Source organism: Heloderma suspectum, chromosome 4 (assembly GCF_057233095.1).
Source record: "Heloderma suspectum isolate Gila_16-S chromosome 4, 16-S_ref, whole genome shotgun sequence".
NCBI classification, from domain to species: domain Eukaryota; kingdom Metazoa; phylum Chordata; class Lepidosauria; order Squamata; family Helodermatidae; genus Heloderma; species Heloderma suspectum.
Window position 1 is genome coordinate 171,454,967 of NC_139461.1, and position 25,429 is coordinate 171,480,395.

The window sequence follows — 25,429 nt, forward strand, 5'->3', positions numbered from 1 at the left end:
TACAGAATGACATTTCAAACCCGGAATTTAATCTGAATCAACAAATGTATATGGCCAGCCCAGTCTTGCAAATAATGACTCTTAGTGGGCTCCCTCCCTGCTCTGTTTGATGGTGCTGTTCTTGTGCTGCTCTACTAATTCCCCCGCCCCCTGCTATCCATGTGAACTGCTACACTTAGTACCTTAATTCTGTCGTTGGGTTCATACTGGTGCTTTAACCCTGGGGCTCCCAGCCACTGGCATAGTGCTCTGCTCATATCACATTCTTTCTCCCTTCTGGCCTTGAAGCCTTTTTTTGGAACCAGGATAGATAAATCTGCCTACTTATATCTCTAAGCAGGAAGTCTTGATTTAGTTCATTAATCGTAATTAATTCCATTTGTACTTCACTTAACTCTGAACAAAATGACTCTCTCGTACATTGATGCTGCAATTAAAAAAACCCTGTACCTTTTAAAATGTTGTATCAAGTCTGTATCTTTTTACAAGGCTGCACTATAACAATGCACCGTTTTATTGGAGAAATCTTACCACTTGCTGTTCTCTGCGTCATGATTAAATGTACATTTTGGGTATGCTGAAGCTGGCAGTTTTTACACGAGTCATCACATCTGTAACATGTATCCTTCCACAGAACTCCTTTGAACCTTCATTTGCTTCCTCTCTATACCTAGAAGCGGGTGGCCGAGGTGCTGCTGTCTCAAATTGTAGTTTGGCTTGCGTTTCTAGTGCAGTCCCAAATCACAACCCCATGAGTTAGCACTCCTGGAATATATCTTGTATATGCAGCTTTAAAGATGGCAGTTCCCATAGATCCTGTGAGTTTTGCCATCATAGGATATATTATTATGTGTTCAGTATAGGCACACTCTGTGTGCACACTAAAGTCTCAGGATTGAACCTCCAGGAGAAGAAGAAAAAACAAACCTCTGTGCCTCCTGCTGTGGCCAGTGCGAGCCAGCAGGGCTTTTGAATAAGTGGATCACCTGCTCTTCACTCCCTCCACCAGCTCCAATTAGGATTGCTCTGTCTATCATCACACAACTTGAATGACCCGGCCTCCTATTTCAAGGGAGCCAGCCTTCCTGGTGCCCCACAGATGTTTGGACAGCTCCCATCATTCCTGATCAGTGGCCACGCCAATGGAGGGCACCAAGTTTGGGAAGGTTGTGATATGGCCTAAAAGGTTCCTCACATGTGGCTTAATGGGCCTGCATGTCCCTCATGCCAAGGTTATCTCCAGAAATATGCTGGCAGTCCTTTTGCTAACTGATTGCTGCAATTAGGGCTGTCTGAATCACTTGCCAGCTGCAGATGTGTGGCCACCTCTGGGGTGGAGTGTGGCAGCTGTTGAGAGAGCTACAGCCTCGCTGGCCTGCTGGGTTAGAGCAGGAAGTGAAGAATGCTTCCATCCCTTTGAAGCCTGCATGTGGGAATTTCAGGTATTCTGGCTCGACTCCAAGTTGGCCTGACTTCCTCTTTACTGGAAGTGACCATACAACTGGTTTTATGTCCTGGCTGAGAAGTAGCATCCGTCACTGCATTTCAGCAGCAGACTAGAGCATCAGAATGGATTCAAAGCCTAAGGCTTAAAGTGGTGCTTGTTTCAATTAGGTTTTTAATGTGACTCTAAAACCAGCGTTGGCCAGAATGCTCATGTGCATTACAAGCACCTCCTCAGCTTTGCCTTCTGTGTGAGCTTTGATGAAACGTCAACTTTATTTATTTAGTAAAAAAAAAATTATCCTGCTTTATTCCATTAAGATCTGAGGGCGGCGTACAGATAAAATCAATTTAAGCAGTATAAAACAATAAATAATTTAAACAGCTAAAAGCATATTAAACCATTAAACAAGCTAATACCAATTACAATATCTAAAACAATAAAACAGTTAAAACAATGTGCAACTTTAGGGAATTCAGTTAGCCCTCAAAGGCACTGAATTTAATTTGGCACTGAAATGAAATCAATGTCTGTGCCAATCGGTCCTCCAAGGGGAGGGCATTCCACAGCTGGGGTGCCACAGCAGAGAAGGCCCTCTCCCACATCCCACCACAGTGTATGTCTTGCACTGGTGGGATGCAGAGGAGGGCCCCTCCAACAGATCTCAGTCCTCGGGCAGGCATATATAGGGAGAGAGGCGCCCTCAAATATCGAGGTCCCAAGTCGCTTAGGGCTTTAAATGTCATCACCAGCACCTTGAATTCCAAGTAGAAGCATATTGACAGCCAGTGCAATTTCTTTTAAACTGGTGTTATATGATCCTTACTAGATGTTCCAGTCAATGGTCTAGCTGCTGCGTTTTGCACTAGCTGCAACTTCCGAGTCGTCTTCAAGGGCAGCCCCACCTAAAGTGCACTGCAGTAGTCCAAATGGGAAGTTATTAGTAATCTAATCAGGAAGTCAAATTAACTTTGAGAGGTGAGATAAATAATGAAAATGCCCTGAGTTCCCACCATACCTGCTAATCTACAAGCCAGGGGTTTTCTATCTTGGCTTCCCACTAAAGCCGGTTTCCCCAACCTGGTGCTCTCCACATGTTTGGGACCACAGCTCCCATCAGCCCCAGCCAGCATGGCCAGTGGTTTTAATCAGGTCCTGAATTTTCTTTTGGCTGATTATTTAAAATTGTGTGTGTGTGTGTGTGTATGTGTATATATGTATATATGTGTGTGTGTGTGTATATATATATATATTTGTGTGTGCACGTCCGTGTGCTGTCTGTTTACAGGTTTGTATGTAAACAGTTTTGCTATGATGTATAATATTGTATTTTTAAGGTTTTTAATCTTTGTAAACAGCCCAGAGAGCTTCAGCTATTGGGCAGTATAGAAATGTAAGGTATGAAATGAAATGCTGAGAGTTGTAGTCCAAAATATCTGGAGGGCACCATGTCGGAGAAGGCTACACTGAAGGATCTAGCTGACCCTGTCCTTTTAAAGCCCCCAGAGGGACTGCACGTGCAATGAATTGCCCCAGGGAAGGGAGCCGGATTTTCTACACTTCACAGAACTGAGGGAAAACAGGGTAGAGAGAATTGGTCAAGGTCATTTCCTCGGTTTAGGATGCAGCTCTGGTTCGGAACTCTCAGTTCGGTGGGGAGGGTGGAAAATTACTGCCCAAGGTTATTGTAGTTGCAGGTAAAGGTTGATTAGCATTGCTTTGGGCGTGAGGAAGGAAGTTATCTTGGTTAAGAGATAGTTAACCTGTGGAACTTGTTGCTATGTGATGTTGTGAAAGCTGCAATGTGTCTAGGTTAAAAAACATGTATGACGAGTCTGTGGAGGATAGATGCAGTAGTACATTTTATAGGCAGCATGAGCTGGGAGTTGATTTCTGTTTTACTTTTTAAAATCTAAAATCTGGGAAGGAAATGACCATGAAATGCTTGCCTGCAGTATGCCAAATTATTTGAAGTGTGTTGCCCAGGGTAAATGCCTGCTTTGGAATCCACTGCCATGTCAGAAATTTATTTTACAACTAGAGCATCTACCTGGTACAGGGGTGATGAACCTCTTTCAGTCCAAGGGCCAAATTCCATTTCAGAGGAGCTCCCGGGGGCCGCATTCCAATGAGCATGGTCAAAGGCAAAAGGGGTGGGGCCAAAAATACCACCATACTTTAGCTTAAAACTCTTACTGCCAGTATCTGAGCCTTACGAAAGGCATTTTCCATTTAAAATGGGTGTGGGCAGAAACTGCAACAGTGGGGAAACTGCCAAGCAATCAGTGGTCAGGGGAAAGGGTGGGTCCAGGGCACAGGGGGCACAGCCATCCAGGGAATCCCAGGTGGACCAGGCTTGACCCCCAGGCCTGACATTCGACATCCTTGACTCAGTGCTTGTCCAGGGTGACAGACCAAAATGTTTTCCAGACCTTTGCATTTAAGTCCAGACCTCCTAGCCCCTCCTGTTTGGAATTCACAGTGTGTTTTTTAGTTGATCCTGTGTATGTTTCTGCTTCCAGGCTTGTTAATCAGCATGGATAGCCAGATTTCTTCCCACCCACATTCCAGCCAATTCACTTGTCATCTGCCAGACGTGCCATAATTCTGGTCTTTAGAAATCCATGCCTTCACTGATGCAGGCAGGTGGGAGTATTCTCTGATAAGAAAGGAACTGGATTAACCCAGCAGCTTGGAGTTGGGACGGATTCCTTTCCAATCACAGTTTTGGGGTTACAGGACAGATATCTAATTAACATGTCAGTCTTTAGTTGATTAAAAAAGTGTCCATGATAGTGCAGCAGATTTTAAAATTCTGTAATTATTTTTATGTATTTAAAATATCACTAGTAGTAATGGCAGTTGATTTAAAATATTTTAGACTGCCTTTCAGGGCAGAAGCTCTCCCAAGTCCCATACAATAAAGCCCCATACAACAATAAAACAGCAAACATTCATAAAATCAGCAAATACCAATAATAAAACATCTGGCCTTGGCAGTAATACAATCTACAACACAATTGTAGCCACAAACCACCAGAACAGCTCAATAAAACATAATTGGGGAAGGCCAGAGAAAACAAGTAAGTCTTCAGGGCCTTCCTAGAGCTTGCAGTGATGGGACCTAACTCCCAATGGCAACACATTTCAATCACACAGGAGGGAGTGCCTCTTCTAGTATGATGCCTGTTACAAAACATCCTTAAATAATCTAAAAACAAAGGGAAGATCCCTTTTTCTTCAGAAGTATTTTATATTCAGCTGCAATCAATTAACCAGTTCAAAGATCGCATTATTGACTTCTCTAATCAGGTGTTAGCCATAATATATAGAACATGACACATACTAAAAAGGTTGCAATACCACCCTCAGGAAATAGAACTCTCAACTTTCCAAGTTTTCTGTTGCTTGGACTTGGAATCTCAAAGGGGAAGATGTTCTACGGAGATGCCATTGAGAGCTTTTTCTTTTTTTTACGTTTGGTGCACAGGGTAGTATGAGCCTTGGTCAATACTGTGGGCTCTCAGGAAATGTGTGGGCAGTTTTATAAAGTTTGTTGAGCCTTGCCATTTAGGGCTCATAAATGTAAACAAATTTTCATTCATTGTGAGGGATTTATATACACCCTGTTTTATAACCGTTTATCTGTTTCAATGGGACTTGAGCAGAAATTCTCTCTTGTGTGTTGGGCCCATTAGTTTGGCATCACTTTGATGGATGTGGCAGGCCAAAGCCAGGGTTGTTGCATTTATTTTAGAATAAAAAAATAATTGTGAGATTTTATCATCAGGTCCCAAAACACTTACATCAGCCCTTGGAATTTATATTGCATTAGAAACAGAGAGCTAGGACATAGTGAATTTGAGCTTGCTCCTACCCAGTCTCTCGTACCATTAAAAAATTTTTTTTAATGTTATCTTTGCAACTACAGTTTAGAACATGGGCCAGTCAAAACGAAGACTTCCGAGTTCCATTGATTCCAATTCAGGGGAAGGGAAGAGTGATTAAAGGTGCGATTCTATGTGTGATAGACAGAAAAAAAAATCCTACAACTCCCATGGCTGGCTGGAGCATGCTGGGAGTTGTAGGACTTTTTTCTGTCTAAACATGCATAGAATTGTGCCCTAACTCTCTCATTCAAACCAACGGGGTCAAAAAGTGTTTGTTTTCAGGAGTCAGTCCTTCTGATTCTCTTTCCTTTGGTAAGGCTTATGGTCCTTGCAAATGCATTTAATGCCTTGTGAGCTGTGGATATGAGGCCTTTCATTGACCTAAATCTGTGGTCTTTTGATGACATGTTCATTGTGTTCATTCTTAACTCACATAGTGTTGTACCTCTGCAGTTATGTATTCATTCCTGGTGATTTGTCCTATGTTGAAATTTTCTTTTCTGTTGGGAGGAGTGACAGGAAATCTTTTTTCCTTTTGTGATGCATGTCTCATCTGCATTTAAGGACACCTTTTGCAGAAGTAATAAATAAATCATGAATGGATTGCTAAGTGGGAATGACCAGGTACAATTAGCTGTCTTCCTTGTCAGGACTTTCCTTGCACTGGAAGGCCAACAAAACAAGGAAATCTGGGCTCTGATGAAACATCCTAAGCTTCCCTGTCCTCATTCCTTGCTGGTGTTCAAGCTGGTCTTGACCCTTTTGAGCTAGGCACATACTGCTCCACAGATGGTATTTGCTTGTTGCTGAAATTTCTTTTCCCCTCTGGTTTCATTTCAACCCCGAGAGCTGTTTTTTTTGTTTTTTAAAAAGCATCCATTTGAAAAATCCTTCATTCAGTAGAGGTGTGCACCAACTGCAAGGTTTAGCACTTTGGAAAATGTCCTGATTTTGCTCTGCCTGATTTGGAAGCTGTCTGCGTTGATTTGGTACTGAACCGAGCCAAGATTTGGAAATTCAAAGCTTCATGCCCCCTATTGAAACATTTTTAGAAAATGTTTTTACTGTAGAATTTTATTGTTTTAAACTGTTTTATTGTATGTTGTACATCGCCCAGAGTGGCTGGGTGACCAGCCAGATGGGCAATTAATAAATGTAATAATAATAATAATAATATTGATTATCACAGGAAATTTTTAAAAATGGCTATAACATTTTTTTTCTGTTTGTCAGACATGGATGACATTTGCAAGCACCGTAGCCCTTTAGGAGGGCATTATCTCTGCCAAATTTCAGAAAAAATAGGTGCAGTGTTGACACACCTTTTTTTCTTTTTTTTTTAAGGGAACTGCTGATTACATTCGGCAAGGAATAAGGGACAGTTGCCCCTTCTCAGGGGGTTGAGCCTGCCAAGTTTCACAGGAGCATGAATTTTTGTGCAAGAGCAGCCTTTACATTTTTTTTAAAAAAGGAAGTGTTTATCCCCCTATGTTTCTTTGTGGACCATTTTTCTAAAAATGACAGACAGCATAGAGGTGTTCTATTTTCTGTGTAAGAAAATGGCAAAGTTTCAGAAGGATAGGTGCAGTGGTTTACGTGGAAGGGGAGCCCTCACATTTGGAGAGCAGTGTGTGAATGACTTGCTTCCTCTTCCCTCCCCACATGTTTTTTGGGGCAGTTTGTAAGAAAATGGCATACATCATAGAGGTGTCTCCAGGCAAGAGACCTGCAGCGTTTCAGAAAGGATAAGTGGAGGGCCGAGGAGTTATGATGAACTGAAAACCAGTGTTAAGCCTTTCTCATGGCGAAGTTTGGTAGTGTTGGAAGAATGGCCATCTCCCACAAAACGCAGTGATTGGAAAGGCCATAGTAAAGCATGCAGTATGATTAGAAGGTGGACCTGTCAGTTCCTCAACACCCCCCTCCCCCCTCCCCCCCTCTCCCCACCCCTCCCCACCCCCCACAAGTGCTTGGAGAAACAAAAGGAAAAGACACTCTGGTTGGAGACATGCTGTCTGCCTTTCCAGAGCCTGAATTGCAAATGAAGCATGGTGCAGGGTCCAGCTTTGGTTCTGGTCGTTCACAGGGAAAACCCACTTCGCTTCCGGAAGCACCAGAAATGGCCCGAAGGGGCCTAGTTCGGCCTGGGCTTTGCCTGAATCAGATGCTCATTCCCTACCATTCAACAATGGCTCATAAACAGGAGCTGGGAAAGCTCCACAAAACTAACTCCTGTAAATGCTGGCTATTGCTTCTACTTTTAAAGTGAGGCTGTACAGGGAGAGAGAGAACAGTCTGCCAAGTCTTATCTTGTGCGCATTTCACGTGAAAATAAAAAAAAAGTGACTTTAACATGGACAGTTTATTCTAAAAGAGCCTGGCTGTGGACAGCTGAACTTGAATCCAGACCTGGAATATGTGGAGACTCAGCATCTCCAGACCAGAGTTGGGCTGGAACTGAGATTTGAGCCAAAACAACCTTCCCCAACCGGATGTCCTCCAGATGTTTTAGACTACAGTTCTCATAATCCATGATCATTGGTGATGCTGGGTGGGGCTGATGGGAGTTGTTGTCCAAAACATCTGGAGGCCATCAGGCTGGGGAAGGCTGAGTGAGAACCTCAAGTTCAGCAGGCAGAAAACAATGCTTTGGTTGTGAATATTTCTACCTAGCCTGCCCAATCCAGAGGCTCCGTGCTGCCTGTCAATAGCAGGGGTCAGTGTTGCACAGCTGTGGTCACTTCACTTCACTAGAGAGCATGTGTGTTGTCACTGTGGTGTGGGAACCATGTTGGACTTGGGCTAAGGAATTCTGAAGTCAAATCCTCACTCAGCTATGAAGCTTACTGGCCTACCGTTGCCCAGTGACTATCTGTCTGTATAACCTACTTTGTAACCTCGTAGAGTTGTTGTGGGGATAAAATAAGAATGCCCATGTACATCATGCTGAGCCCCTTGGAGGAAAAAGTGTGGTTAAAAATAAAAATAATGAACCAACCCTCCTGCCTTGTCATATATTGGGTAGCTGGGCTTACAGATTGCCACTACATGGCAGACGACGATCCTTCTCCCCGACATGCTTGTTTTCTGTGGAAACTGACCTTTTTCATGGTAAAGTGTTTGAACTTGCCTCACTGCCACCTGTTGCCTGAAGTGCTATCCAGTCCAGGAAAAAGAATGCAATTTTGATTCTGCCGATTGCATAAGCTGGGCCCATAGGGCAGCTCAGTTACAAAATTCCTTGCCAGAGGCAGTTTCTAATGCTTCAGAGGACTGAGTGACATTTCCCCAAATTTCTCCATGGGGGATAAATGATTTTCTCATTCGTGTGGAATCGTCCTGTGTGCCTGGGAGCCTTTGGCTTTCGTTTTCCTGCAGCACTTGCAAATTCTCACTTCCTCCTTGGGTGTTGCACGAAAGCATAAACCAGATGATAAGCCTCTGCAACTTAAGACAGTGTCCAGTGCCTTTCTCTCCCTCCAGCTCCCATTGCACCCCCGTTTGGGATTCAAGCTTGAAGCTATTTGAGAGGGGGACTGGGAATAAAGCACATGGGTCATAGCTGTTTGTGTTTGTCACACCAGCCTCGATCTCTGATTAGGTAGCTGAGAGAGAGGAAAGTATGCTCTTGTCATTCATTATTCAGTCGTCCTTTGCTGCCTCCTCTGAATTCTGTCTGCTCTGTGCCAGTTTCTGCTCCTAACTGAGATCCTGGTGGATTGTGACCTAAGCAGTGGGCTTATTTGTGAAGTGCACTGGCAGGCCTGAATCCTGGGACAGCGGGAGGGGGGAACCCTGCAGCTTCTGTTGGTGCTAGACTAGCAGATCCGGATCAAGTGCCCATCTCTGGAGAAACTGGAATAGCAGGTCTGGTGTATTTGCAAGCTGAGCGGCTTCAGCAGAGAGTTCAGGAGAGAACTTTACATCAGGGCCCACCACATCTCTTTTGACCAAACTGGGGATTGGGCCAGCGTTGTAGGTTTTGGGCCTGTTAGCTCTTCATGGGTGGAGCGTGAGCGGCTAAGAGCATGAGCTGGGAAATCTCCCAGTTCAAATCTCATATTGGCCATGAAGTCACTCAGGGATTGGGACCTGACCTTCCTGGGGCCGAGTCTGGCCATTCGAGTTTCCTAGAGGGACCCTGAGACCACCCCCTTTCCCCAAACAATCAATTGTTTAGTAGTTTCCTGGCTTTTGTGCAGTTCTATAATAACAGATTATGCAAATGCAATCAATCTGGACAAACTGATATGCTTCATACAATTTGCAAGATTGTACTTTAGAATGGTAATGTTAGGCTGGGTGTATGAAGGGTTGAGACCAAGGGAAAACGGTATATGCACATGCGTACCTGTGGGAAGGGAGGCAACAGGAAGATGGGACAAGGAGGAAGTGTTAAGGAACAGCTAGAAGCCACTCCCCTGACCTTTGGCATTTCCACCCAGATCTCTTCCACGTTGTGTGTGTTTTCCTAAAACCATCACAGGTTTTCAGATTTCTGTCTGCCACTACATGGACCAGAAACATGACTGAAATTAAATGAAGGCTGAGGGTGGAACCAAACATGATGGCAACAAGCTCTGTCCTCAGATGTGGGTTACTGGCAAATACCTGTAAAGCTGAATGAGAGCAATTTCATGAAGAAAAGTGACAGGCAGGAGATGATACTGAACCCTTTCCCTTATCCAATGCTTTTCTGTCACCATAATGTGTTGTTCCACTGTGAAATTCAAAGGACTCTGCTCAAGCAGCTAATGAAAAGTAATGTTTTTTCCCCATTCCCTTGTGCCCCCTTAAAGAACATCTTCACCGAAACACGTTCAGCATTTTATAACTCTATTAACATTTTGGATTTTTAGTACCATTTTGAGGCTTCTTCCTCTTTCTGCTCTCTGCCTTCCTAGGCCTTGCTTTGTCCATCGGAAACCGACGTAGTGCTAGATGTTGGTCATCTGCCTGTGCCCCTTGGGTCAACGATGATCTGGGGAAGGAGGAGTAGTAACATGTTGTATTCAGAAAGACGCATGCTAGTGGCGTGCTTCAAAGCCCGTTTTACCAGAAGGAAGTCATTTTATTTCCCCCTATTTTGCAAATGAGGAAATCAAATAGAGATGAAGGGATTTGCCCAAGGTCCCATTGAATCAGTGGCAGAGATGGAAAGGGAGATGCGTGTCTACTAGGGAGTCATGACTGGCTTCTGCTCCATTCTGTGGGAAACACTTCCTGTATTCGGTGGAAGCTGGTGACTGGTTTCAGTGGGGCTCTCAGTCCATTCCAGTTTTCATTCAGATGTTGGTTTTTAAGCCTTTAGCAAACCTTAGTCAAAATTTAGTCCATCCCAAACTGAAATAAAGCCAAAGTACATGTGATTGCCTTTGCAGCCTCTTTTACCCTTTCCTCTTCCTTGCCTGCTACTATTCTTCCTGAGGCAGGTACAGTTTCAGGGCAGATACCTGTCTTCTGCTTATGAACACTGAGAATGCTGCATTCCTAAGATTTAATAATAATAATAATAATAATTCCTAAGATTTTTTTTTAAAATTCTAGACTTTTATAATCACAATCCTGTATTTGAAAATGTGCAGGAGTGGTCTGGAAATATTTTAAGGGCAGAACTTTTGTCCTTGCATGGGGCCGGGCCCTATTCCTGTCAAGTTGGTGGCAAAGGTGCAGCAAAAGTCAAACGTGGTGTGTGGCCTGTGTAATGAACAACAAGCAGAGTGTCTTGCTTGCTCGGACAAGCAAATGAGCCCAACCTGGTAGTCTTATACAGGTATCACTTGACCCACTGTGGCTTATTGGTGCACAGGCCTGGCATCATAGGTCAGCATTGGCAGGCAGCTGTTGAGGGCCCAGCAGTTCAAAAGGCACATCAGTGCCCCTGCTCATAAATCTGCCACCGTCTTCTTCCTCCACCCCACCCATCTGGAAAGTGCCATGGATGAGCCTTCAAGCCACATGAGACCTCATCTTAAAAGACAATATTTTTTCTTACGTTTTGAGTAGCAGCGATCTGAATCAATCAGACACTGTCTTTGTGGGACAGGGACATTGCCAATGAGGGCACAGAGCAATAAGAACGTAAGAGCCATGCTGGATCAGACCAAGGGTCTATCTAGTCCAGCATTCTGTTCACACAGTGGTCAACCAGCTGTCAACCGGGAACCCACAAGCAGGGCATGAATGCAACAGCACCCTCCCACCCATGTTCCCCAGCAACTGGTGTACATAGCTCACTGCCTCTGGAGGGAGCACATAGCCATCAGGACTAGTAGCCATCGATAGCCTTCTCCTCCATGAATTTGTCCAACACCCTTTTAAAGACATCCAAATTGGTGGTCATTACTACATCCTGTGGTAGAGAATTCCATAGCTTAACTATGCGCTGTGTGAAGAAGTACTTTTATCCATCCTGAATCTCCCACCAATCAGCTTCATAGGATGACCCTAGGTTCTAGTATTTTCAGGGAGGAAGAAAAATGTCTCCCTATCCACATTCTCCACACCATGCATAATTTTGTAGACCTCTATCATGTCTCCTGTTACCCTCCTTTTTCCAAGCTAAACAATCCCAGCTGTTGTAACCTTCCCTAATAGGGGAGATGCTCCAGCCCTTAGATCATTTTAGTTTCCCTTTTCTGCACCTTTTCCAGCTCTACAATATCTTTTTTTAGGGGTGGTGACCAGAACTGGACACAGTATTCCAAGTGTGGCCGCACCATAGATTTGTATAAGGGCAGTATGATATTGGCAGTTTTATTCTCAATTCCTTTTCTAATTATGCCTAAGATGGAGTTTGCCTTTTTTTTTCTTTTTTTTTACAGCTGCCACACACTGGGTTGACATCTTCATTGATCTGTCCACCACAACCCCAAGATCTCTTTCCTGGTCACTCACTGCTAGCTCAGCAGTGAGTGACCAGTATATTCCATCGGGCTATACTTGAAGTTGGGATTTTTTGCCCAAACGTGTATCACTTTACACTTACTTACATTGCCCATTCTCCCAGTTTGGAGAGAGCGTTTTGGAGCTCTTCACAATGCCTTTTTGATTTAACCACCCTAAATAATTTGGTATCATCGGCAAACTTGGCCACTTCACTGCTCACCCCTAATTCCAGATCATTTATGAACAGGTTGAAAAGCATTGGCCCTAATACAGATCCCTGTGGGACCCCACTATTAACTTCCCTCCATTGGGAGAATGTACCGTTTATCCCTGCTCTCTGCTTTCTGTTCTTTAACCAGTTACTGATCCATAAGAGGACCTGTAACTAAGTAAAAAACGTAAGTAAAAAAGAAAAAAAAAATTAGAAATTGCACACAGGGCCTGAGCTTGGCCAGCCAGGTGCAGCATAGCTTTGCCAGGGGCTGGCCAGGTGAGGAGGAGGAGCCGCTGTCTCTGTACCAAGTTAAAAAGCAAAACAAGGTCCGGGGGTTGAGGGGCTTTGTGGGCATGTGGAGGCTTGGGTAGAGGGGGAAGGGGGCTTGGCTGGATGGTGGGCAGGTGGGTTAAGCAGTGACGGGAGTGGCTGGTGGCTACAATGGGACTGCGGGGCAGGGGCCATCAGCGACCCTGTGCTCAGGGCACACTGGAGCCTGGTGCCGGCTCTGTTGGTGGACAGAGGCTCCTGTGGCTGGTCTCCCCTGCAGTGCCTTCCTTTGACTAGAGCTGACAGGTGGAGAACAGGCTTTAAAAGGGGCTAGACAAATTCCTTTCGAGAGCATTTCCATAAAATTTTCTTGGCAAGCTTTTTCCGGAGTGGGTTGCCTGGTCTTTCTCCAACCCTCCCCATTTATCCGGGCTTGGGACCGGCATGCACACAAGTGTACATGGCTGGGTTATGGCCAGGTTATGTGGAGGAACTCGCTAGAAAAAGTGATTATGCTCGGATTGGTTAGCGGCAAAAGGAAACCTGGCCACCAAAGAACAAGATGGCTAGTTACCATCAAAATTGATACCAACCAGAGCATGGAACAGCTCAAAGAAATAGTACAAGATCGGGATGTGTGGAGAGAGATGATCCATAGAATTGCCAAAAGTCGGACACAACTGAATGGATAATATCAGACAAATTCCTGGAGGAGAAGGCTATCAGTAGCTACTAGTCCTGATGGCTGTGTTCTACCTCCAGTACCTGAGGCTGTACGCCTATGTACACCAGTTGCTGGGGAACATGAGTGGGAGGGTGCTGTTGCACTCATGTCCTGTTTGTGGGTTCCCAGTCAGCAGCTGGTTGGCCGCTGTGTGAGCAGAGTGCTGGACTAGATGGATCCTTGGTCTGATCCAGCACGGCTCTTCTTATGTTCTTATGACTTCCTTCCTGACTTTCCTGAAGTCCCAGGTGCAGAAACTGCTGTGGGCTTGAGTTGTGAAACCAGTCAGTTAGTCCGTTGTGTGGGCTTGAGTTGTGACACGAGCTGGTTAGTCCATTCTGAGCCTTGTTATACTTTCTTAACTCTGTTACCTCTACTCCCCCCCCTTCAAATTGCACAGAAACATATTCAAGAGCTTGATTGGAGGGGGGAGGTTCCACAAATATATGCAAAACAAGCAGTTCTGCACGCTTTTTTCAGATTGTGTAATTTGGTACAGTTACAGTTTTGAACTGCAGTTGAGTTACAAGGCCTTGCATTCCCATGCATTTCCTGGACCCTGCCTATATATTTTCAAAAATACCCCCAAAACCACTATGCTAAGATTCTCAGGGATCTGTTCCAGCTGCCTTGCACTAAATCTCAGATTCTGCACAAGATCTCCATGCACAGAATTGTGGATGTTCACCTTGTAGTGGTGAAATAACATTTCAGTGAGCCAGCTTCTTAAAAGTGATATCAGAAATGGTCTTTAGGTGTACATGGAATCTTTAGCCTGGGCTTTTAATTTCACAGGCCAGGCTATCCCTATCATTTAGGCCTCACAAAGCCCTGCGTTATCGACTACTGCCAACCCCTCAAAAACACACATTGCAAACTTTGCAGTCAACAAATGCAGTGAAGTTAAATATAGGCAAACGAGTTGTTCTCTGGATGGCTCACAAACAAATACAATATTAAAATACGGTCTGGAACAATAAAACAATTAAAGATAAAGGCACAATTATAAAACATGTTTTTAAACTGAGAGATGCTGGCTAAAACAACACGTAAGTTATTTGAAAGTGAATAAAAAGGTTTTGCCTCGTGCTGAAAAAGACCATGAAGATGGTTCCAGCTCAGCCCGTCTGGAAAGGCTGTTCCACAGCTGGGGTACCACCACTGAATAGGCCCTCTCCCTAGCAGACATCTGCCTCACCTCATTTGGCAAGGCCTCTGAAGGAGGGCTTAAGGTTTGGATAGGTATGTGTGGGAGGAGGTGGGCTTTCCAGTAATCTAGTCCCAAGCTGTTTAAAGCTTAAAAGCGGCTCTTTAAATTGTGCTCCCAGAAAGCACTTGGAAGCCATTACAGCTGACAAAGCACAAGAGTAATGTGGTGAAAATATCCAGTTCTAGGTTTAGAGATCATCCCTAATGCTTAAGCTGAGTAAAATATTCCTTCTCATTTCTCCTCGCAAGAACTCTGATGTAAGCAGGAGCGCTGCATATGTGTATAGCCCCAATTGTATTACAGAACTTGGAATATGGTGTTTAATAATTTTGTGAACCACCCAGAGAGCTTTGGCTATTTGATGGTATAGAAATAAATAAATAAAACAATGTTTTCAGAAATGGGGGCCAGCCCATTTGTCCCAGAATCCCAGGCGTAACCTGATGCCTGCAGCAACTAATTCAGTCAGTCTCAAATCTCCATCTTGAGACTGGCTCTGAAATGCGGACCTCATGGCCACAACATCTGCCCTAAAGTTTGGCCATTTTTTTTGTTTCTTGCCTCATTCTCTGCTTTTTGTGCCACCTAGCCTGATGAACTCAAGAAAGAACTGTAGAGAACATGAGAGCTTGCACACTTTTTTGTGACACATTGGTTGGTACTAATACAAGTATTGCCCAACTGGGGGGTTCAGTTTTTTCCCCTTACATGGACCAGCGCAGCTATCTTTACTTTTCATTAGCTACTTGAGCAGAGTCCTTTGCATTTCATAGTGGAACAGCACATTATAGTGGCAAAGAAGCACTGGATAGGGGGAAGAGTTCGGTATTATCTCTTGCCTGTCACTATTCCTCATGAAATTGCTCTCTCAGCTTTACAGGTATTTGCCAGTAACCCACATCTGAGGACACAGAGCTTGTCACCATCATGTGTGGTTCCACCCTCAGCCTTCATTTAATTTCAGTCATGTTAATTTCCGTCATGTGGTGGCAGAGAAAAATCTGTGGTGGCACACACAACATGGAGGAGATCTGGGTGGAAATTCCAAAAGCCAGGGGAGTGGCTTCTAGCTGTTCTTCCTTTTCCCATCTTCCTGTTGCCTCCCTTCCCACAGGTACGCATGTGTGCACATATACCGTTTCCCCTTAGTCTCAACCCTTCATACGCACAACTTAATGCTATAATTCTGAAGTGTGTAAAGGACTCTCCCCCAAATGTACCATTTTTCAAATTGTATGAAGCATATCAGTTTGTCCAGATTGATTAAGTGATTGTAGAACTCAAGTGTGGAATTTCAAAATCTCTGCACGAACATTTTGTTTCGTGCCATTTTATGGATGGGGTAACTGCGGCCAAGTGCTGATGACATGACCAAAGCCATCCCAATGACTCTGTGGCTAAGCTGGGATTTGACCTCTAGTCTGGTAGGTCTGTGTACAGACTCTGTCCTCTCAAGCATCACAGTTGTCTAGACTGCATTGCTTGACTATTGGCCAGACGTACTCATGGGCAGGCACCCCTTTTCTATGAAACAAGAAGCAAGGCGTGGCAGGGAATGGTATGTTAAAAATGGCTGCTGTGCGCTATGTAATTCTCTTCTCATGGTGGCTGGTACCAAAAGCATAGGGCGGAGCAGCTAATACATTCATTGGCTGATGTCCCGGCTCTCTGTGAGGGTGGCGACTCGGAGTTTCCCCCGAGCCAAAGGATTTGCAGCATGCTGTCTGGAAATGGCTCTCTTTGTAAAACCCTAGTATTTTTTCCTATGGCAACACTTTCAGAGCCTGAAATGTGTGCTTTTTGTACTCAAGCCAAATCGGGGTACTTCTTTTGATTGATCTCAAGTCATGTGGAATGGGGTGGAGGTGGGCATGGTGGAGAGAAGCAGGTTGTTAAGCAAACATGTGGGGATGAATAGTCTAAGAGCAACTCAGTCTGCACTTGAGGAGCCAGACCAGAGTCAGTAGCAGGTGGAGCTCTATTGGCATCTTGTGTCACCTGGTTCCTGCTGTAACGATGGCTGCAATAACACCCTCAGGCCAAGACCAGAGCAGAGAATGGCTGTGGTAAGCAGCCACAGTGTAGTGGTGCAGAATAAAGCACTTGGGTCCTGCTGCTGGAGCAATAATAATAATTTATTATATATTACTGTTATTATATTATTACATTTTTAATGCCACCCTTCTTCCAAGTAGCTCAGGGTTGTGCGCATGGTTCCCCCCAATTTATTCTATCAACAACCTTGTGAAGTAGGTAGGTTAGGCTGAAAGATGGTGACTCTTTCAGCCTAATGAAAAGGTCATTAGCAAATGACGGATGGCAAAGGTCACCCAGTGAGCTTCATGACCAAGGAAGGACTTGAACCCAGGTCCCCCTGGCGGTATTCCAACACTCCAGTACAAACTGCCCAAACTTGGTACCCTCCAGATGTGTTGGACTACAACTCTCATCACCCAGACTTCACATGCCCATGTAGACTGGGGATGATGGGGAGTTGTAGTCCAAAACATCTGGAGGATGCCAGGTTGGGGGAGGCTTCAGTAGTGTACCACGTTGGATCTCAAATTGGGAACAGCTGGTTCCCAGCTTGAGATCCCAGCTTGAGCACCTTACAGGTAATACATGACTACAGTCTTACAGGGTCAGGCTAACTTGTCCATCCAGACAAGTATTCTCCCTCTAACAGTAGCCAAATCCTGATAGTTCAGGAAGTTTTAAAAGTACAGTACAGAGCAGTGCTGTATTTCTTGTAATTAGCTGTTTGGGGGCAGTTACATTCTATGAAGATCAAGGAGGTCATGATAATACTGGTGGGGTCCAGAAGTTGGTGGATTTTTCCAACACACACAAACATTCTCCTTTTTATTTTATTTAAAGTCTTTTGATGCCACCCTTCAACAGAGTTTCCAGGGGAGATCACATCATGGCTGGGTAGGTGGTGGTTTATAAAATGTTGGCTGAAGGTCCAAACCTTCTCTGTGAATTAGAACAGGGTTCCTAAGTATCTTTTTTCTAAAATCTTTTTATTTGCAACACAATGGTAACAACAGCAGACAAACAACATCTTAATAAATATGATGGTCCTGCCTTATATGACTCAATATTGAATTATTGTAATAGTTGTTGGCAATTAGTGTGTCTGCTTATGGAGATTTTACAGGTTAGTTTATACACTGGGTGATAAACAATTTCAATATGTGCACCACGTATACTGATGAACCTATATAAATAATTATAACTAGAAGTACATAGCCAAAGATTTTGGCACTGATTTCAAGTCAGTATGTGAACTTCACGCTTCCTTAGCTTTGCAGTTCCCAACGGTGTGTAGTTCTCCTTTATGCCACTTGTCTCATGTTTCATCTTCTCTTTGATTTCATCCTCTGGCCTTCTCTTTCCCTCATTCTTCTGGACCACTTCCTCTTTCAACCCTTCTTTCCTTCACCTCCTTTTGAGCTCCTGCCTCCTCTTTTCTCCTGATCCTGCTTTTTTTCCTTCCTTTTTTTGCCCTTCTTCCCTGGGCCCTTCTGCCTGCCTGAATCTTGAGCATCTCAGCCAATAGTAGCCAGAGACCCTTCTGTTTGGTTCTATGTCATCAGGGAAGCTCAGCCAGTCTCTTCCAGAAACTTAAAAATAGCCCCGTAGATGATAATCATTCCCCCCCACCCCGTTGGAAAAACGTCTGTGTTCCTTGGGTGCTCTTTAACTTTCTGTACTATGAAAGCACAAGTGTTCTTTATTAACTTCCTCCTTCCCTGCCCCCTTGTGACTTCACGTACACCTCAGTCTCTTCATAGAATAGAGAGACTTTAATGCCTGCTGTCTTTTTCTCTCTTCTTCCTCTCTAGATTGGAGACCTGCCGTGATGCTGGGTGTGCTAGACTGTGCTGAGGCGTCCAGTCAGAAAATATGTACAGAATTTGGAATCACTGGCTACCCAACTTTGAAGGTAAAGTTTTCCTTGGGATAAGCAAGGGCAAGGTTGAGGATGATGCTGCAGAGTCTAGGTCAACCTCGATCCTTTGGAATTGGCCTGTAATGTCATGCACCTTAGATGACATGTGTTTCCTGGCTAATAACTCTATGGCAGCCTTCCCTGACCTGGTGCCATCCTGCTGTTTTGGACTTCAGCTCCCAGCTTTCCTGACCATTAGCCATGCTGGCTGGGGCTGATGGGACTTGTAGTCCAGGTTGGGGAAGACAGGCTCCGTAGCTTTGGTCTGCAAGCTGTGAGGCTTTGGTGGATGTGTGCGTGTGACCCTGAGAGCATGGTGGATCCCTGCTGGGGAATGTTTTTCATCCCTGATGAGGGACAGTAGGCCTCTGAGGAGACAGATATATAAGAGACTGAGGTGATGTTGAGAGGGAAAGAAAGGAAAAAGACCCCTGCAGAGAGGCGAAGGGATAGTAAAGGAGACAGCTGTGGCTCTTAGATGTAGTTCATCTAACCCATAGCCTGTTCCTTGCAGAAGTTTCACTTATGACTGCAGCACTAAAGCTAGGAGGCGGGAGGGAGGCACTAACAGTTCCTGCCCATTTCCCCTCTGAGTCAAGAAGTACGAAGGGAACGGCCCCATTAAAAAAAAACAACAACAACTGCTACCCAGCAGTTTCTCAGCATAGCTGCTGCTTGGAGCTGGAGCATGGAATTTAAAGTGCTTTTTCCCTCTGCGCTTCCAAGCCGTAGCTCCAAGTGGCGGTTTTGCTGAGAGATCCGCTTTGTTTAGAAGCGGAAGTTGATGCTTCTGATCTTTTCTTATGTCTGTGAAAGGGGAGGAAATTGGGAGCATATGAGCCTGAGGCTTATGCACGCTCATTTACATAGCTATTTTAATGCAATTTTTTTAATTGAATTTCAGTAATATTAACAAAGCAAAATAAAACTAAACCAAACCAAAATGGAAACTTAAAATAAAACAAATTCCATCAGGATTACATCTTCTTTCCATACAGTTATATCTTAATGGGTGTACAGAGGTCACAGGTAATTCTTGTCAGTGCTACTAGATGTTTTATCAGACGGACTCAGGATTATTCTTCATCTGTTTTCTTCCTTATAAAAGCCATAATGTTTTATAGGGCGAGGGAATCAAATATTGATGTTCTGTTCTGTTCGTATATGCGATGGAATGTTTGCTTTGACCCCTGGCCACCTTCAACTTGTGCGATATTTTTTTCCATTATGGCAATTTGCCAGACCCATGGCATACCAATAATCTAATACCTGGAAGGTGAATCCCTTCCAGAACCTATCTATTGTGGATCTGGCAGCTACAAGTAAATGAGCTCCTTACTATTTAAATCATTGGCGTCCCCTATAAACAAATTTAATACTGCTAAACTTGTCATATGTGGGATATTTAGGTTTGTAATATGGCCAATGTCTGCTGCCACTGCCCACCAGAATGGTGGGACTTTTGCACAATCCTACCACATGTGCCAGTACGTGCCTGACTCCTGGCACCCCCTTCAACACTGAGGAGAAGCTGAGTGTGTCATAATTGAGAGATGCCTTGGAGTCAGATACCATCCATGGACTGTTTTCAGTGACATCTCTCTAGTTGGGGCTGATATTGATTTATAGGGAGGCTTATCCCACAGTTGTTGCCAGTCACAGTCATCTACTTTAAAGTTCCAGTTTGTTTCCCACCAAGTTTTTTGTGGAGTGGTTAAATCAAATGTAAAATGCAGGAAGGGCTTGCATGTTACAGAAATAAATCCCCGGGTCTGTCCCAAGTTGTTGTTGTTGTTGTTGTTCAGTCATGTACGACTCTTCACGACCCCAATGACCACAGCACGCCAGGCCTTCCTGTCCTCCGCTCTCTCCTGGAGCGTGCTCAAGTCCATATTCATTGCATCGGTGATGCTATCTAGCCATCTCATCCTCTGCCGTCCCCTTCTCCTTTTGCCTTCAATCTTTCCCAGCATCAGGGTCTTTTCCAGAGAGTTTTCTCTTCGCATTAGGTGGCCAAAATATTTGAGCTTCAGCTTCAGTATCTGTCCTTCCAATGAGCACTCAGGGTTGATTTCCTTTAGGATGGACTGATTTGACCTCCTTGCAGTCCAGCGGACTCGTAAGGGTCTTCTCCAGCACCACAGTTTGAAAACATCAATTCTTCGGTACTCCGCCTTCCTTATAGTCCAGCTCTCACAGCCATACATTACTACTGGGAAAACCATAGCTTTGATTATACGAATATTTGTCGGCAATGTTATGTCTCTGCTTCTTACTATGCTGTCTAGGTTTGCCGTAGCTTTCCTCCCAAGGAGCAAGCGTCTTTTAATTTCATGGCTACAGTCACCGTCTGCGGTGATCTTGGAGCCCCCAAAAATAAAATCTGTCACAGCTTCCATTTCTTCCCCTTCTATATGCCAGGAAGTGATGGGGCCAGATGCCATGATCTTAGTTTTTTTAATGTTGAGTTTCAAACCAGCTTTTGCACTCTCCTCTTTCACCCTCAACAAGAGGCTGTTTAGATCCTCTTCGCTTTCTGCCATTAGGGTGGTATCGTCTGCATATCGGAGGTTGTTGATAATTCTCCTGGCAATCTTAATTCCGACCTCTGATTCATCCAACCCGGCGTTTCTCATGATGTGCTCTGCATATAAGTTAAATAAGCAGGGCGACAATATACATCCTTGTCGTTCGTACTCCTTTCCCAATTTTGAACCAATTGGTTGTTCCATGTCTGGTTCTTACTGTTGCTTCTGGTCCCTCGTACAGGTTTCTCAGGAGATAGGTAAGGTGGTCTGGTACTCCCATCTCTTTAAGAATTTGCCACAGTTTGTTGTGATCCACACAATCAAAGGCTTTAGCGTAGCCAATGAAGCAGAAATAGACATTTTTCTGGGATTCTCTTGCTTTCTCCATGATCCAGCGAAAGTTGGCGATTTGATCTCTAGTTCCTCTGCCTCTTCGAAACCCCGCTTGTACTTCCGGTAGTTCTCGGTTCACTTGCTGCTGAAGCCTAGCTTGTAGGATATTGAGCATAACCTTGCTGGCATGTGAAATGAGCGCAATTGTATGGTAGTTTGAACACTCTTTGGAATTGCCCTTCTTTGGAACTGGAATGTAAACTGACCTTTTCCAGCCTTGTGGCCACTGTTGAGTGTTCCAAATTTGTTGGCATATTGAGTGCAGCACTTTAACAGCATCATCTTTTAAGATTTTAAATAGCTCAGCTGGAATACTGTCATCTCTGCTAGCTTTGTTGTTAGTAATGCTTCCTAAGGCCCACTTGACTTCACTCTCGAGGATGTCCAGCTCAAGTTCAGTGACCGCACTATCATGGCTATCAGGGACATTAAGATCTTTCCTGTATAGTTCTTCTGTGTATTCTTTCTTTCCACCTCTTCTTAATCTCATCTGCTTCTGTTAGGTCCCTGCCTTCTTTGTCCTTTATCATGCCCGTCTTTGCACAAAATGTTCCCTTGAGATCTCCGATTTTCTTGAAAAGTTCTCTAGTCTTTCCCATTCTATTGTTTTCCTTGATTTCTTTGCATTGTTCATTTAAGAAGGCCTTCTTGTCTCTCCTTGCTATTCTCTGGAACTCTGCATTCAGTTGGATATATCTTCCCCTTTCTCCCTTGCTTTTCACTTCCCTTCTTTCCTCAGCTACTTGTAAAGCCTCATCAGACAGCCACTTTGCTTTCTTGCATTTCTTTTTCTTTGGGATGGATTGAGTTGCTGCCTCCTGAACAATGTTATGGACCTCCGTCCATAGTTCCTCAGGCACTCTGTCTATCAGGTCTAATCCCTTAAATCTATTCCTCACCTCCACTGTATATTCATAAGGGATATGATTTAGGTCATACCTGAATGGTTTAGTGGCTTTCCCTACGTTCTTCAATTTAAGCTGAAATTTTGCAAGAAGCAGCTCATTGTCAGGGTGGAAACTGAGCCGACAGAACCCCAGAGCAGTTCTGATTCTGAGGAGGAACAGCAGTCCATGGGAGAGGAGCACGCTCATCTCTCACAGGCACAGCAGCTGGCAGAGATTCCTCCTGCCAGCGTTCCTGAGATAGATAGTGACCCTGGCAGCGAGAGAGTGCGGGAGGGGGGCTTGCTGGACGCTCGACGCCAGGAGCGACGACAGCTAGAGGGCACGGAAAGGAGGCGTAGCGTCGTTTGGCGCACAAGCAACGGTTGCGTCCCAAGGACCCAAGGGAAAGAGGGAGGAACTCTCCCTAGCCCATAAGTTCAGGGTCTTCCCGTGATTCTCCTTCAAACGGGGACCAACTGCCTAACCTGGAGCATAGGCTACTCTGCTGTTCCTTGCTTAGCTGCTGGTGATTAGCATCTGAAAGAGTCATTAAGTTGTAAAAGGTTTAAAGCCTTGAAAAGAATCCTTTTGTCTGTGTCTTGAGTTAGCTATTGGAGTAGACTGAAAGAGGCCGCCAAGGCGCTCCTGACACTCATGATCTGAGCCACAGTCAGCTCCAGGTCTTGTTTTTACTGACTGTATAGAGCTTCTCCATCTTTGGCTGCAAAGGACATAATCAATCTGATTTCGATATTGACCATCTGGTGATGTCCATGTATAGAGTCGCCTCTTGTGCTGTTGGAAAAGAGTGTTCACTATGATCAGCGTGTTCTCTTGGCAAAACTCTGTTAGCCTTTGTCCTGCTTCATTTTGTACACCAAGGCCATGCTTGCCTGTTATCCCGGTGATTTCTTGACTTCCTACTTTGGCATTCCAGTCCCCTGTGATGAAGAGGACATCTTTTTTTGGTGTTAGTTCTAGAAGGTGTTCGCCCATGCCTGTCCATTTTAGTTTGCTGATTCCCAAGATGTCGATGTTCAATCTTGCCATCTCATGTTTGACCACCTCCAGCTTACCTTGATCCATTGATCTTACATTCCAGGTTCCTAAACAATATTGTTCTTTACAGCATTGGACTTTCTTTTCACCACCAGTGTCAATGGCTCCTTGGAGGCCTCTCTCAGTCTAATCCAGTAGCCAAGTCCAGACACAGACAAAGGAATTCCTTTCAATTTATTTATTTATTTATTTATTTATTAAATTTATTAATCGCCCATCTGACTGGTCACCCAGCCACTCTGGGCGATGTACAACCCAGCTTTATTCTTCTTTTAAGCTTCTTTATTTTTTAAGCTTCTTTATTCTTCTTTGAAGCTTCTTCAAAGCTTTATTCTTCTTTTACAACTTAACAACTATACCGTTTGCAACTAGATCTGAGCAGCACAGTACCTATGCCCTAAGTTGGAACATTTGGACCCCGTTTGAAAGGGAATTACTGGCAGACCCCTGAACTTAAGGACTAGGGAGAGTCCCTCCCCTTTTCCCTTGGATCCTCTGGGCGCAGCTGTTGTTTGCGCGCCAACCTGGCACTACGCCTCCTTTCCGCGCCCTCCATCTGGCGCCGCTCTCTGCGTCTGCGTCGCGCGTCCACCAAGTCTGCTATCTGCGCTTTGTCACTCCCTGGACTGCTAACTAAATTAGGAATGCTGGTGGGAGGAATCTCCGTCAGCTGTTGGTCCTGGAAAAGAGGAGCGCACTCCTCTCCCAGGAGCGACTGCTCTTCCTCAGAATCAGAACTACTCTGGGATTCTATGGGCTCAATGTCCACCCTGACAACCAGACACATCCACAATTGAGTGTCCTTTTGGCTTTGGCCCAGCCGCTTCACTGTTTCTGGCGCTACTTGGAAATTCCCTCTGCTCTTCCCCAGTAGTATATTGGACGCCTTCCGACCTGAGGGGCTCATCTTCCGGCGTCATATCTTTTTGCCTTGTGATACGTTCCATGGGGTTTTCTTGGCAAGAATACTGGAGTGGGTTGCCATTTCCTTCTCCAGTGGACCACATTTTGTCAGAACTCTCCACCATGACCTGTCCATCTTGGGTGGCCCTGCACGGCATAGCTTATGGCTTCACTGAATTACACAAGCCCCTTTGCCACAACAAGGCAGTGATCCATGAAGGGGCTGTCCCAAGTTCCCTACTCTTAATTTTTCAAACAGAGTTAGGTTTCTAGTGGCCTCATTTTTTACCATAGGGGAGCACAAGGACCGGAGTTGGCAACTCAAAAGCCAGGGCAATGTTACGTTGCCCAGCTTTTCTTTTAAAGCCTCCATTTTTATTGGTTGACCCTCCTCATAAAATTGGTACAGCCGATGGAGCCCTCTTTCTTTCCACTCAGTGAAATTATTTGTCCTGGCCTTGTTACAGAAATCAGGGTGACTTTCCACTGGGAGTAGTGGCGACGTCACCTGGGGAGCTCATTTACATAGCAAAACAACATTGATTCCCATTACATTTGAACCCTGAACCAGGCCTTTATGTCTCCTATGCGAAGTGAGTTAACCTGAGTTGCCTGTTTAAACATAACTTTGCTTGATGATACTGTCACTGTACTTGTTGGAGGTGGAAGCTAGTGTGCTTGGTGGTATTGGCCATTAATTTAGGCCACTTCTCATCTACCTCATCTTGGTAATGAATCCAGGTCCCATATTTCTCTCATAGTGAGGGCTGATGAGGGGAAAGAGGGTTAAGTGTATGTTGCTGCAGGAACTGTCCCTACATTTCCTGATAACTGCCACCCTCTGTTAATCCTGGCCTAAAGAAACAAATGATGTTTCTTTAGATAATGGTGCATTTGGAACCTTTTTTAAAATCTGAAAGATGCTGTCCCTTTAAGATCTGTCTTGCAAGCACGTCCTCAGAAATTACTGTAAACTTTTACTAGCCTGTTTGCCCACACGTACCAATGTTAGCCATTTGTAGTATGTTAGTAGCTGGAAAGGTGAGGCAGAGAGGAGGCGAACT

The 25,429-nt window shown here is 44.6% G+C and overlaps 1 protein-coding gene across 1 annotated transcript in view; it reads left to right on the top strand.

The window, feature by feature from the left end:
• QSOX1 (quiescin sulfhydryl oxidase 1) overlaps window positions 1-25,429 on the top strand; it is a 93,971-nt gene that overhangs the window by 12,873 nt on the left and 55,669 nt on the right. Inside the window, exon 2 of the mRNA XM_084851280.1 lies at window positions 18,489-18,589. Coding sequence (XP_084707406.1) covers window positions 18,489-18,589 — 101 coding nt within the window. The remainder of the gene's footprint in view (window positions 1-18,488; window positions 18,590-25,429) is intronic.